Source organism: Heterodontus francisci, chromosome 3, assembly GCF_036365525.1.
Source record: "Heterodontus francisci isolate sHetFra1 chromosome 3, sHetFra1.hap1, whole genome shotgun sequence".
Classification (NCBI taxonomy): Eukaryota; Metazoa; Chordata; class Chondrichthyes; order Heterodontiformes; family Heterodontidae; genus Heterodontus; species Heterodontus francisci.
In genome coordinates, this window is record NC_090373.1 from 194,772,383 (window position 1) to 194,786,810 (window position 14,428).

General features: G+C 48.1%; 1 protein-coding gene across 1 annotated transcript in view; it reads left to right on the top strand.

Moving 5' to 3' along the window:
• The window catches only part of LOC137367175 (dynein axonemal heavy chain 6-like), a 1,370,791-nt gene that overhangs the window by 794,226 nt on the left and 562,137 nt on the right, over positions 1-14,428 (top strand). Inside the window, exons 34-35 of the mRNA XM_068028611.1 lie at positions 2,002-2,188; positions 7,503-7,582. Of these exons, the coding sequence (XP_067884712.1) occupies positions 2,002-2,188; positions 7,503-7,582 (267 nt within the window). The remainder of the gene's footprint in view (positions 1-2,001; positions 2,189-7,502; positions 7,583-14,428) is intronic.

Sequence of the window (14,428 nt, forward strand, 5' to 3'; positions counted from 1 at the left end):
TTCAGTTTAAATGGTTGAGAGCTCTTTTTCCAGGTGTTGTCACCACAGCTGTCTGTGTCTGTGTCCTGTTGGAACAAACTGTCTTCAAATAAAATGCCAGTGCAAGTTTGAATTGCAACAAATGTATCGCTTAATACTCACTCCCAGTGACTGTATCTATGGTAACAAGAATGCGTCCTTTGAATGGCAGTCTCCAAATGGCTGTTTCTAAGGCAACGAAAATGCACCTTCCTATAATTCCTGAGGCTTTCTGGTTCTTAAAGCAATATTGATCCTGGAAAGCCTTAAAAGCAAACCGCATATTCCCAGAAAAAACCCCCCACAGGACTAATACAATTGTCCCTCAGAACTTTTTCGAATAATTTGTCCACCACCGAGGTCAGGCTGAGTGGCGTGTAATTACTCCATCTATCACTTCCTCCCTTTTTAAACAATGGTACATGTTAGCACAAAAGCAAAATACTGATGCTGGAAATCTGAAATAAAAACAGAAAATGTTAGAAATACACAACAGGTATGGCAGTATCTGTGGAGAGAGAAACAGGAGTTAATTTTCAAGTCAATGATTTTTTGTCAGAACATTCATCAGTTCTGATCAAAGGTCATTGACCTGAAACGTTAACTCTATTTCTCTTTCCACACTTGCTGTCAGATCTGCTGTGTATTTCCAGCATTCTCTGTTTCTAGTACAATGTTAGCAGTCCTTCAGCACCTCGCCTGTAGCCAGAGAAGATTGTAAAATGATGGTCAGAGCCTCCACTATTTCTTCCCTTGCTTCTCTTAGCAGCCGGGGATACATTTTATCAAGCCTTGGCAATTTATTTACTTACAAAGATGCTAAATCGAGGTTGTCCAACATACAGCCCCCCGACCCAGGATCCAGCCCGCCAAATGTTTCCATCCGGACCACCATTGTAAACTTCACTGGGCCGTTCCTCGCCAGGGTTCTGGAGTTGAGAAATTTTCCAGTGTCATCTTCTTGCAGACCGGCTTTTAAAAAAAGTCGTGTTGTCAGTTTCACAACTGATGGGTGCTTGGATCGGTAACAGCTGTTTCAGAACTTTGGACAGATTCGGGGTTTTTACAGCGGGTTCTGACTTTTTTCTAAAAGCCCGCCAGAAAACCCCAAATCTGTCCCAAGTTCAGAAACTGCTGTTCCCAATCCGAGTACCTGTCAGCTGTCAAAATGATTGCGCGACTTTAAAAAAACGGACCAACCATCTGCTGAGCGCTCCCACTCTCTGAAACTGACACTGAGAGAGAAAGGGGGACAGAGAGAGAGAGAGAGTGAGAGGGAGGGGGAACAGAGAGAGGGAGAGAGAAAGGGAAACAGAGAGAGGGGGCAGAGAGAGAGAAAGGAGGACAGTGAGAGAGAGGGGGACAGAGAGCGAGAGAGTGAAGGGGGGACAAAGAGAGAGTCAGAGAGAGAGAGGGAAGACACAGAGAAAGAGAGAGGAGGGGGACAGAAAGAGAGAGGGGACAGAGAGCGAGAGAGAGGGGACAGAGAGAGTGGGGGGACACAGAGAGCGAGGACACCACTGGGGGAACAACACAGAAAGGGGGCAACATAGAAAGGAGTGCACAGGGATGGGGAGAGAAAGAGATGGAAAGAGAGTGATCACGATCACTCCTGACTGATGGACCTCTATCTGGAATACTCTGCTTCGCTACAAGAATTGTGTGGGCAGACATTGGCTACTTGTGCAAGTAAAGAGATGCCAGATATCTCACTAAATTAATGTCCAACATAGTGAAGAGAAAGTAAGTCAATAAATTAATCTTCTCATTTAAAGCTTCTTCACAAAAATGCACATTTGTTGTTTTGATTTACAGTAAGATAAATTTTGTAATGTGGCTCCCCCCACGCGAAAGGTTGCACAACCCTGTGCTAAACCCTTTAATATTTCCTGCCTTTTCTCTCTCAGCTTCTGACTAACTTCCCAGCATTTCTTGTTCCGCATGTCAAATTTGCAGCAGTTGTATTTGTATTCATTGCTTCAGATACGAAGGACGCGTTGAACTCCCAGACAACCTGAAGTCCTTGTTCCGACCAGTGGCAATGATGGTTCCTGATTACGAGCTCATCGCAGAAATCATGCTGTTCTCTGAGGGCTTTAAGTCAGCCAAATCCCTCTCTGGAAAGATTGTCGATCTATATCAACTGGCCAGCAAGCAGTTATCTCAACAGGTAGGAGCCCAACCTTTACCTCAACCTTCTGAGAGCATCCATTCCAATCAATTTCAAAAATTATTTAAGCATTTTCAGTATGAGGCTTGATCTGGACACTGACAAGGCATTTCTAATTGTGAAATTACACAATTGACAACATATACACAGTTGATTAAAATTATTTTTGCACAACAATTATCTTAAATCCATGACTTACCCCAAAGGCTCTGTAGCTTAGTCGATGACAGCACCTTTCACTTTACTGAAGGACATGTTTGCGGTTCACCTATTCAGACGTCAACAAACCAGCCAGTGTGGCTGAGCAGTCAGAAACATCCCAGCTTCAATTGCTGAGCCACGCTGGTTTTGTTGGACTCAGCCAGATGGGGGCTTCTGTTCCCCTGAACTAGGGAGGGCAAAATCAGACAGGGGATGTGCCACTCCTGATTGCTGTCCAGTCACCCTTGCTGGAATAGGTTCCTGTGTACACACATCAAGTGAGGGGTGGTCAGGCCTGGCTGTGATGCCTTCCAAAGCATAATAGCCAGCTGAGACTCACTGACTAGGCTCACAGTGTAAAGGGGTCATCAGGAGGGTTTTCACCCTAAAACACTGCCCTGCCTGTTTCCTTTCAGATATGGACTAATCTGAATCTCACTTGGAATCACTCAAAGGGAGTGGTGCGGCAGGGTGGATGGGAAGGAAAGTCTTCTTCAGGGATTGTGCGCTCAATCTGCATGCCAGCAAATCTCAGTTGTAACACAACATCCTAGTCAGTAACTGGAATAAAGTGTTTGGCTTAAATTGAACAGGTATGCTCCCAACCTGTCCTTCAATAATGAGTGATTCAGCAGCATTATCTGAGTCATGCCCAACTCACAGCAGCTGCTTGTAGCGTGGTCTGTATTCCAGGGTCCACTGAGTGGTTGCAGAATCTTTGAATAAGTTGTTCCACCCCCTCTCACCTCTCACCTCTCATTTAAAATCCTAGTTCTCTACCATCCGTCCGACTGCCATGCCAGTTTTCTTAATGAGCTATCTTCACCCTTTTCTCCCTCAGTCTCTACACTGAATGGCATCTCATCCAAGGTGATTTTAACCTCCATCTCCATTCATCATGTTCTCACTCCTCTGAGTTTCCTGCCCTCTCTTCATCTCACTCTCCATGTAAAAACCCAAACCATATTCACGGTCACCCGCTTGACCTTGCCATCTCACGTGGCCTCACTACCCCCATAGTATCAATCAGAGATAAGGTCATTTCTGATCACTTCCTTGTATCACTCTCCACCCACATCCCGTTTCCCCCTCCAAACCCTACTTCTGTACCCACCCCGGAAAAAAAAATCTCTCCCCCAGTTCACTTAGAACTGCAATCTCCAATTCCCAATTGGCTTTTGGCCTCCATTCATCACAACATTTCTGCAGCAACTGATCTGCTCAACCACACCCTCACCTCCACCTTTGATGTCCTACTCCCCTTTAAGCCATTACTCTCTCTCACCCTGGCTGTTCCCCTTATCTCCACTCTCTTAAGTTCAAGGGACACTGACTTGAGTGGATATGGTGGACAGCTGGTTTAGCCATTCATCTCCAGGTCTGACTGGACCACATAAAACTCCTGCTCTCGACTGCGAAAACTGCTCACTATTCCAGGATCATCCGAGAATGCAAAGATAATCCCCAGCTTCTTTTCTGTACTGCAAGCTGTCTTCTTAAGCTCCTCTCCCCTGTCTCCTCCTCCTTCACCTCCAACAAGAAGTGTGAGGACCTCATGGATTTCATGGCTCAAATGAAACCCTAGTTAATTCCAACCACCTGCATACAATTGAATACAATTAAGCTACAATGAACAGCCCGAGCCCAGAACCTGTTTCCTTCTCTAGTTTCTCTTCAATCTCCCCTCATGCCCTCACCAAGCTCATCTTGACCATGGGACCCACCTCTTGCTTTCTCAACCCCATTCCCACTGAACAACTGACCACCCAACTTCCCTTCCTACCCCCCATGTTAGCTGATATTGTGAAAAGTTCTTTCTCTTCAGGTGTTGCCCCTCTCTCCTTGAAATCTGCCATCATCACCCCTCTCCTCAAAAAAGTAGCCCTTGACCCCTCAGTCCTTGCAAACAACTGCCCCATCTCCAGCCTCCCATTGCTCTCCAAAGTCCTTGAATGTGTTGTTGCTTCCTAAATTATGCCCATCTTTCCTGGAACTCTGTGTTTGAATCTCTCCAATCCACCCCTGCCATGGTACCAAAAATATATATATATTTTTTTATTCATTCATGGGATGTGGGCGACGCTGTCCAGGCCAGCATTTATTGCCCATCCCTAATTGCCCTTGAGAAGGTGGTGGTGAGCTGCCTTCTTGAACCGCTGCAGTCCATTTGGGGTAGGTATACCCACAGTGCTGTTAGGAAGGGAGTTCTAGGATTTTGACCCAGCGACAGTGAAGGAACGGCGATGTAGTTCCAAGTCAGGATGGTGTGTGACTTGGAGAGGAACTTGCAGGTGGTGGTGTTCCCATGTATTTGCTGCCCTTGTCCTTCTAGTTGGTAGAGGTCGCAGGTTTGGAAGGTGCTGTCTAAGGAGCCTTGGTGCATTGCTGCAGTGCATCTTGTAGATGGTACACTCTGCTGCCACTGTGCGTCGGTGGTGGAGGGAGTGAATGTTTGTAGATGGGGTGCCAATCAAGCAGGCTGCTTTGTTTCTGGATGGTGTTGAGCTTCTTGAGTGTTGTTGGAGCTGCACCCATCCAGGCAAGTGGAGAGTATTCCATCACACTCCTGACTTGTGCCTTGTAGATGGTGGACAGGCTTTGGGGAGTCGGGAGGTGAGTTACTCGCCTCAGGATTCCTAGCCTCTGACCTGCTCTTGTAGCCACGGTATTTATATCGCTACTCCAGTTCAGTTTCTGGTCAATGGTAGCCCCTAAGATGTTGATAGTGGGGGATTCAGCGATGGTAATGCCATTGAATGTCAAGGGGAGATGGTTAGATTCTCTCTTGTTGGAGATGGTCATTGCTTGGCACTTGTGTGGCGCGAATGTTACTTGCCACTTATCAGCCCAAGCCTGGATATTGTCCAGGTCTTGCTGCATTTCTACACAGACTGCTTCAGTATCTGAGGAGTCACGAATGGTGGTGAACATTGTGCAATCATCCGCGAATATCCCCACTTCTGACCTTATGATTAAAGGAAGGTTATTGATGAAGCAGCTGAAGATGGTTGGGCCTAGGACACTACCCTGAGGAACTCCTGCAGTGATGTCCTGGAGCTTAGATGATTGACCTCCAACAACCACAACCATTTTCCTTTGCGCTAGGTATGACTCCAGCCAGCGGAGAGTTTTCCCCCTGATTCCCATTGACCTCAGTTTTGCTCGGGCTCCTTGATGCCATACTCGGTCAAATGCTGCCTTGATGTCAAGGGCAGTCACTCTCACCTCACCTCTTGAGTTCAGCCCTTTTGTCCACGTTTGAACCAAGGCTGTTATGAGGTGGCCCAGGGCCCTGAGGGAACCCAAACTGAGAGTCACTGAGCAGGTTATTGCTAAGCAAGTGCTGCTTGATGGCACTGTTGATGACACCTTCCATCACTTTACTGATGATAGAGAGTAGGCTAATGGGGGGGTAATTGATGGGGCGGTAATTGGCCGGGTTGGATTTGACATCATTTGTGACTGTGACAAAGGCACACTATCTCTTCTCATCCTTCTCGACCTGTTACCAGCCTTTGACACAGTTGATCACCCCATTCTTCTCCAACCTCTGTCCGCCGTCTTCCAGCTGGGTGGAACTGCACTCACCTGGTTCCATTCATATCTAATTGTAGCCAGAGAATCACCACCAATGGCTTTTCTTCCCATTCCTGCACTGCGACCTCTGGTGTCCCCCAAGGATCTATTCTTGCACCCTTCCCATTTCTCATCTACATGCAGCATCATCCGAAAAGACAACATCAGTTTCCACGTGTACGCTGATGATATCCAGCTCTACCTCAGCATCACCTCTCACGACCCTTCCACTGTCTCTAAATTTTCAGACTCCTTATCCGACATCCAGTACTTGATGAGCAGAAATGTCTTTCAGTTAAATATTGGGAAGACTGTGGTCCGCGCCACAAACTCCGCTTCCTTGCCACTGATTCCATTCCTCTCCCGAGCAACAGTCTGAGGCTGAACCAGACTGTTTGCAAATTCAGTGTCATATTTCACCCTGAGATGAGCTTTCAACTACATATCTGCACCATCACTAAGACCGTCCATTTCCACCTCCGTAACATTGCCTGTCTTCGCCCCTCTCTCAGCTCTTCTGCTACTGAAACCCTCAATCATGCCTTTGTTACCTCCAGACTTGACTATTTCAGTGCAGTCCTATTTGACATCCCCATTCTACCCTCCATAAACTTGAGGCTATCCAAAACTCTGCTGCTTGTGTCCTAGCTCGCACCAAATGCCGTTCACCCATTACCCCTGTGTTTGCTGACCTATAGTGGCACGTGGTTAAACTACACCTCGATTTTAAAATTCTCATCTTCGTTTTCAGATTCCTCCTTAACCTCACCCCTCCTTATCTCTGCAATCTCTTCCAGCCCTACAAGCCTCCTCGATGGCACAGTGGCGCAGTGGTTAGCACTGCAGCCTCTCAGCTCCAGCGACCCAGGTTCAGTTCTGGGTACTGCCTGTGTGGAGTTTGCGAATTCTCCCTGTGTCTGCGTGGGTTTCCGCTGGGTGCTCCCGTTTCCTCCCACCTCCAAAAGACTTTCAGGTTGATAGGTAAATTGGCCATTATAAATTGTCCCAAGTATAGGTAAGTGGTAGGAGAATGGTGGGGATGTGGTAGAGAATATGGGATTAATGTAGGATTAGTATAAATGGGTGGTTGTTGGTCGGCACAGACTCGGTGGGCCGAAGGGCCTGTTTCAATGCTGTTTCTCTAAATAAATAAAATAAAATAAAATAGATATCTGTACTCATCTAATTCCAGCCTCTTGAACATCCCTGATTTTAATCACTCCACCACTGGCGGTGGTGCCATCAGCTGCCCAGGTCCTAAGCTCTGGAATTCCCTTCTTAAACGGCTTCGCCTCTCCATTTCTCTTTCTTCCTTTAAGACACTCTTTAAAACCTGCCTCTTTGACCAAGCTTTTGGTCATCTACCCTCATATCTCCTTTTGTGGCTTGGTGTCATATTCTGATTTATAATTCCCCTGTGAAGTGTTTTGGGATGTTTTATTAGGTTAAAGGTGCTATATGAATACAAGTTGTTGTTGTTGTTGTTGAAGTTCCTCACTCTGAACTCTGAACGCATTCTCCTTTCTCGTCTCCGTAGGACCATTATGACTTTGGAATGAGGTCCATAAAGTCTGTGCTGGTGATGGCAGGACAGAAGAAGAGAACAGCAGAGATTGAGTAAGTGCACCTATGTGGAGCTGCTTATCACTCCTTAATAGATGCTGACTGCACTGAGGGATGGGATGACCCATCTTTTTAACAGAGATTTCTTCACGATGGGAGTTTCCATTCTTTATGGAGACCTTGAAGGTGAAGCAGACCACAAGGAAGATCATTTTTCCTGAAGTGGGAGAGGGACAGTTTGAGTCGCCTTGCCCTGTGGACAAGCACCCTTCCTGGAACCACAGAGCATCCATCCCCAGGCAGGGCATGTTGTTGCCCTTCTCCTGTTGGCAGCTGGATCTCTGGCTCAGCAAGGCCAATTCTTGAGAAAATGCTGCTAAACATTTCATCAACACTGATAATATCATTTCAATTATGAGCTGGTTTTAGTTTAATTAGACTTTATACGTTTAAAAATGAGACAACACACAGGCCATTTGGCCCATTGTGCTTGTGCCAGCTCATCGAAAATCCCACTATCCAGCTATTTCCCCATACCCCTTCACCCTTCAAGAATTTATCCAATTCCCTTTTAAAAGTTACTATTGAATCTGCTTCCACCAGGCTAAAGGGCTTATATAAATGGAGGTTGCTGTTATTGATGCACTCGAATGGATTTATCAGTGACTGCTGAATAATATCCTGCGGAGGCTGGGAATTTTAGTCCTGCTCACTGTTGACTGTTTGCAATCTTTCGTCTGCTTCGAACCGACCTAGGAGCATACAGTCGTGTAGCCATGATAGCAGGTCTGTCAGTACCCTCAGCAGTATGAATCGGGATTGGGCGGTGCACTTGTTAGTGGGAGTATTGCCAGCCCGAGAGACATGACAATTGTTATCTAATCCACGAGATACAGTCATCATAGCTCAGCCAGGGAGTGAAAGTAACACAGCTAAATACAGCAGCTGTAACTGAGGGGGATGATCTGCTAGCGTACCACGGTTCTGAATGGTGCAGTGATGAGAGGTTGATGAATTATGTATCTGGGTGTTTTAATATACACTGTCTGGTAAACAGGCTTGTTTATCATTCTCAGTAACTGAAGCTGTGATGTGGCAAATATAACATGTTTGTTTTCACTGAGCACTCTGACAACCTGTTTTAGTTCCTGAGATACTGTATCAAGGTGATTGCTGAAGTCCCGTGTACTCTGTCCCCTTGACTGATATTCTGACAGAGCTCCGGAGTGTGACCACTGGCGGTGAAATGCATCTGGGGTGTTAACAAAAACAAGCAAAACTGCAGCACTTTCTGCACTTTGCTCAATATTATTATCCTTAAACTGAGGATCCTTTGTCCTTTCTCTCTCACTCCCTCTCTCCCTCCGCCTCCTTGCTCGCTGATCACATCATTTCCTGCATTCTTGCAAAATGACTCTGTTACTCCTGGAACTCCATTCCAAACAGCACTGTGTATACCTACATCCCAAGGACTGCAGCGGTTCAAGAAGGCCCTTACCACCGCCTTCTCAAGGGTAGTTACGGATGGGCAATAAATGCTGGACCAGCCAGTGACGCCCATGTTCCGTGAAATAATAAGAGCCGAAGCAGATATGGTTCAGTGATCTGACTGTGGGACTGTACTCAGCAGATATGATACACTGAACTTCCTATAGGACTGTGCGCAGCAGATACTGACCTTCCACTTGGACTGGACAGAGCAGATACTGTCCACTGCCCTTCCTGAGGGACTGAATCCAGCAGATACTGTCCACTGCCCTTCCTGAGGGACTGTATCCAGCAGATACTGTCCACTGCCCTTCCTGAGGGACTGGATCCAGCAGATACTGTCCACTGACCTTCCTGTGGGATTGTATCCAGCAGATACTGTCCACTGACATTCCTGAGGGTCTGGATCCAGCAGATACTGTCCATTGCCCTTCCTGAGGGACTGCATCCAGCAGATACTGTCCACTGCCCTTCCTGAGGGACTGTATCCAGCAGATACTGTCCACTGACCTTCCTGTGGGATTGTATCCAGCAGATACTGTCCACTGACCTTCCTGAGGGTCTGCATCCAGCAGATACTGTACACTGACCATCCGGAGTGTCTGTATCCAGCAGATACTGTCCACTGACCTTCCTGTGGGATTGTATCCAGCAGATACTGTCGACTGACCTTCCTAAGGGTCTGCATCCAGCAGATACTGTACACTGACCATCCGGAGGGTCTGTATCCAGCAGATACTGTCCACTGACCTTCCTGTGGGACTGTATCCAGCAGATACTGTCCACTGCCCATCCTGAGGGACTGTATCCAGCAGATACTGTCCACTGACCTTCCTGAGGGATTGTATCCAGCAGATACTGTCCATTGCCCTTCCTGAGGGACTTTATCCAGCAGATACTGTCCACTGACCTTCCTGAGGGATTGTATCCAGCAGATACTGTTCACTGACCTTCCTGAGGTTCTGTATCCAGCAGGTACTGTCCACTGCCCTTCCTGAGGCACTGTATCCAGCAGATACTGTCCACTGACCTTCCTGAAGGTCTGGATCCAGCAGATTCTGTCCACTGACCTTCCTGAGCGACTGTATCCAGCAGATACTGTCCACTACCTTTCCTGAGGGTCTGTATCCAGCAGATTCTGTACACTGACCTTCCTGAGGGTCTGTATCCAGCAGAAAATGTATACTGACCTTCCTGAGGGTCTGTATCCAGCAGATACTGTACACTGACCTTCCTGAGGGTCTGTATCCAGCAGATACTGTACACTGACCCTCCTGGGGGTCTGTATCCAGCAGATACTGTACACTGACCATCCCGAAGGTCTGTATTCAGCGGATACTGTACACTGACCTTCCTGAGGGTCTGTATCCAGCAGATACTGGACACTGACCTACCTGAGGGTCTGTATCCAGCAGATTCTGTACACTGACCTTCCTAAGGGTCTGTATCCAGCAGATACTGCACACTGACCTTCCTGAGGGTCTGTATCCAGCAGATACTGTACACTGACCATCCGGAGGGTCTGTATCCAGCAGATACTGTCCACTGACCTTCCTGTGGGACTGTATCCAGCAGATACTGTCCACTGCCCATCCTAAGGGACTGTATCCAGCAGATACTGTCCACTGACCTTCCTGAGCGATTGTATCCAGCAGATACTGTCCATTGCCCTTCCTGAGGGACTGTATCCAGCAGATACTGTCCACTGACCTTCCTGAGGGATTGTATCCAGCAGATACTGTCCACTGACCTTACTGAGGGTCTGTATCCAGCAGATACTGTCCACTGCCCTTCCTCAGGGTCTGTATCCAGCAGATACTGTCCACTGCCCTTCCTGAGGGACTGAATCCAGTAGATACTGTACACTGACCATCCGGAGGGTCTGTATCCAGCAGATACTGTCCACTGACCTTCCTGTGGGACTGTATCCAGCAGATACTATCCACTGCTCATCCTGAGGGACTGTATCCAGCAGATACTGTACACTGACCTTCCTGAGGGTCTGTATCCAGCTGATTCTGTCCACTGACCTTCCTGAGGGACTGTATCCAGCAGATACTGTCCACTCCATTTCCTGAGGGTCTGCATCCAGTAGATTCTGTACACTGACCTTCCTGAGGGTCTGTATTCAGCAGATACTGTCCACTGACCTTCCCGAGGGTCTGTATCCAGCAGATACTGTACACTGACCTTCCTGAGGGTCTGTATCCAGCACATACTGTACACTGAACTTCCTGGGGGTCTGTATCCAGCAGATACTGTACACTGACCTTCCTGGGGGTCTGTATCCAGCAGATACTGTACACTGACCTTCCTGAGGGTCTGTATCCAGCAGATACTGTACACTGACCTTCCTGAGGGTCTGTATCCAGCAGATTCTGTACACTGACCTTCCTGAGGGTCTGTATCCAGCAGATACTGCACACTGACCTTCCTGAGGGTCTGTATTCAGCAGATACAGTACACTGACCATCCTGAGGGACCGTATCTGCAGATACTGTACACTGCCCTTCCTGAGGGTCTGGATCCAGCAGATTCTGTCCACTGACCTTCCTGAGCGACTGTATCCAGCAGATACTGTCCACTACCTTTCCTGAGGGTCTGTATCCAGCAGATACTGTGCACTGCCCTTCCTGAGGGACTGTATCCGGTAGATACTGTCCACTGAACTTCCTGAGGGTCTGTATCCAGCAGATACTGTACACTGACCTTTCTGAGGGTCTGTATCCAGCAGATACTGTATACTGACCTTCCTGGGGGTCTGTATCCAGCAGATACTGTACACTGACCATCCTGAGGGTCTGTATCCAGCTGATTCTGTCCACTGACCTTCCTGAGGGACTGTATCCAGCAGATACTGTCCACTCCATTTCCTGAGGGTCTGCATCCAGTAGATTCTGTACACTGACCTTCCTGAGGGACTGTATCCAGCAGATACTGTCCACTCCATTTCCTGAGGGTCTGCATCCAGTAGATTCTGTACACTGACCTTCCTGAGGGTCTGTATTCAGCAGATACTGTCCACTGACCTTCCCGAGGGTCTGTATCCAGCAGATACTGCACACTGACCATCCCAAAGGTCTGTATTCAGCAGATACTGTACACTGACCTTCCTGAGGGTCTGTATCCAGCAGATACTGTACACTGACCTTCCTGAGGGTCTGTATCCAGCAGATACTGTACACTGACCTTCCTGAGGGTCTGTATCCAGCTGATTCTGTCCACTGACCTTCCTGAGGGACTGTATCCAGCAGATACTGTCCACTCCATTTCCTGAGGGTCTGCATCCAGTAGATTCTGTACACTGACCTTCCTGAGGGTCTGTATTCAGCAGATACTGTCCACTGACCTTCCCGAGGGTCTGTATCCAGCAGATACTGTACACTGACCTTCCTGAGGGTCTGTATCCAGCAGATACTGTACACTGAACTTCCTGGGGGTCTGTATCCAGCAGATACTGTACACTGACCTTCCTGGGGGTCTGTATCCAGCAGATACTGTACACTGACCTTCCTGAGGGTCTGTATCCAGCAGATACTGTACACTGACCTTCCTGAGGGTCTGTATCCAGCAGATTCTGTACACTGACCTTCCTGAGGGTCTGTATCCAGCAGATACTGCACACTGACCTTCCTGAGGGTCTGTATTCAGCAGATACAGTACACTGACCATCCTGAGGGACCGTATCTGCAGATACTGTACACTGCCCTTCCTGAGGGTCTGTATCCAGCAGATTCTGTCCACTGACCTTCCTGAGCGACTGTATCCAGCAGATACTGTCCACTACCTTTCCTGAGGGTCTGTATCCAGCAGATACTGTGCACTGCCCTTCCTGAGGGACTGTATCCGGTAGATACTGTCCACTGAACTTCCTGAGGGTCTGTATCCAGCAGATACTGTACACTGACCTTTCTGAGGGTCTGTATCCAGCAGATACTGTATACTGACCTTCCTGGGGGTCTGTATCCAGCAGATACTGTACACTGACCATCCCGAAGGTCTGTATTCAGCGAATACTGTACACTGACCTTCCCGAGGGTCTGTATCCAGCAGATACTGTACACTGACCTTCCCGAGGGTCTGTATCCAGCAGATACTGTACACTGACCTTCCTGAGGGTCTGTATCCAGCAGATACTGTACACTGACCTTCCTGAGGGTCTGTATCCAGCAGATACTGTACACTGACCTTCCTGAGGGTCTGTATCCAGCAGATACTGTACACTGACCTTCCTGAGGGTCTGTATCCAGCAGATACTGTACACTGACCTTCCTGAGGGTCTGTATCCAGAAGATACTGTACACTGACCTTCCTGAGGGTCTGTATCCAGCAGATACTGTACACTGACCTTCCTGAGGGTCTGTATCCAGCAGATACTGTACACTGACCTTCCTGAGGGTCTGTATCCATCAGATACTGTCCACTGATCTTCCTGAGGGATTGTATCCAGCAGATTCTGTCCACTGACCTTCCTGAGGGACTGTATCCAGCAGATACTGTACACTGACCTTCCTGAGGGTCTGTATCCAGCAGATTCTGTCCACTGACCTTCCTGAGGGACTGTATCCAGCAGATACTGTCCACTACATTTCCTGAGGGTCTGTATCCAGTAGATTCTGTACACTGACCTTCCTGAGGGTCTGTATTCAGCAGATACTGTCCACTGACCTTCCCGAGTGTCTGTATCCAGCAGATACTGTACACTGACCTTCCTGAGGGTCTGTATCCAGCAGATACTGTACACTGACCTTCCTGGGGGTCTGTATCCAGCAGATACTGTACACTGACCTTCCTGGGGGTCTGTATCCAGCAGATACTGTACACTGACCTTCCTGAGGGTCTGCATCCAGCAGATACTGTACACTGACCTTCCTGAGGGTCTGTATCCAGCAGATACTGTACACTGACCTTCCTGAGGGTCTGTATCCAGCAGATTCTGTACACTGACCTTCCTGAGGGTCTGTCTCCAGCAGATACTGCACACTGACCTTCCTGAGGGTCTGTATCCAGCAGATACTGTACACTGACCTTCCTGAGAGTCTGTATCCAGCAGATACTGTACACTGACCTTCCTGAGGGTCTGTATCCAGCAGATACTGTCCTCTGACCTTCCTGAGGGATTGTATCCAGCAGATTCTGTCCACTGAACTTCCTGAGGGACTGTATCCAGCAGATACTGTACACTGACCTTCCTGAGGGTCTGTATCCAGCAGATTCTGTCCACTGACCTTCCTGAGGGACTGTATCCAGCAGATACTGTCCACTACATTTCCTGAGGGTCTGTATCCAGTAGATTCTGTACACTGACCTTCCTGAGGGTCTGTATTCAGCAGATACTGTCCACTGACCTTCCACAGGGTCTGTATCCAGCAGATACTGTACACTGACCTTCCTGAGGGTCTGTATCCAGCA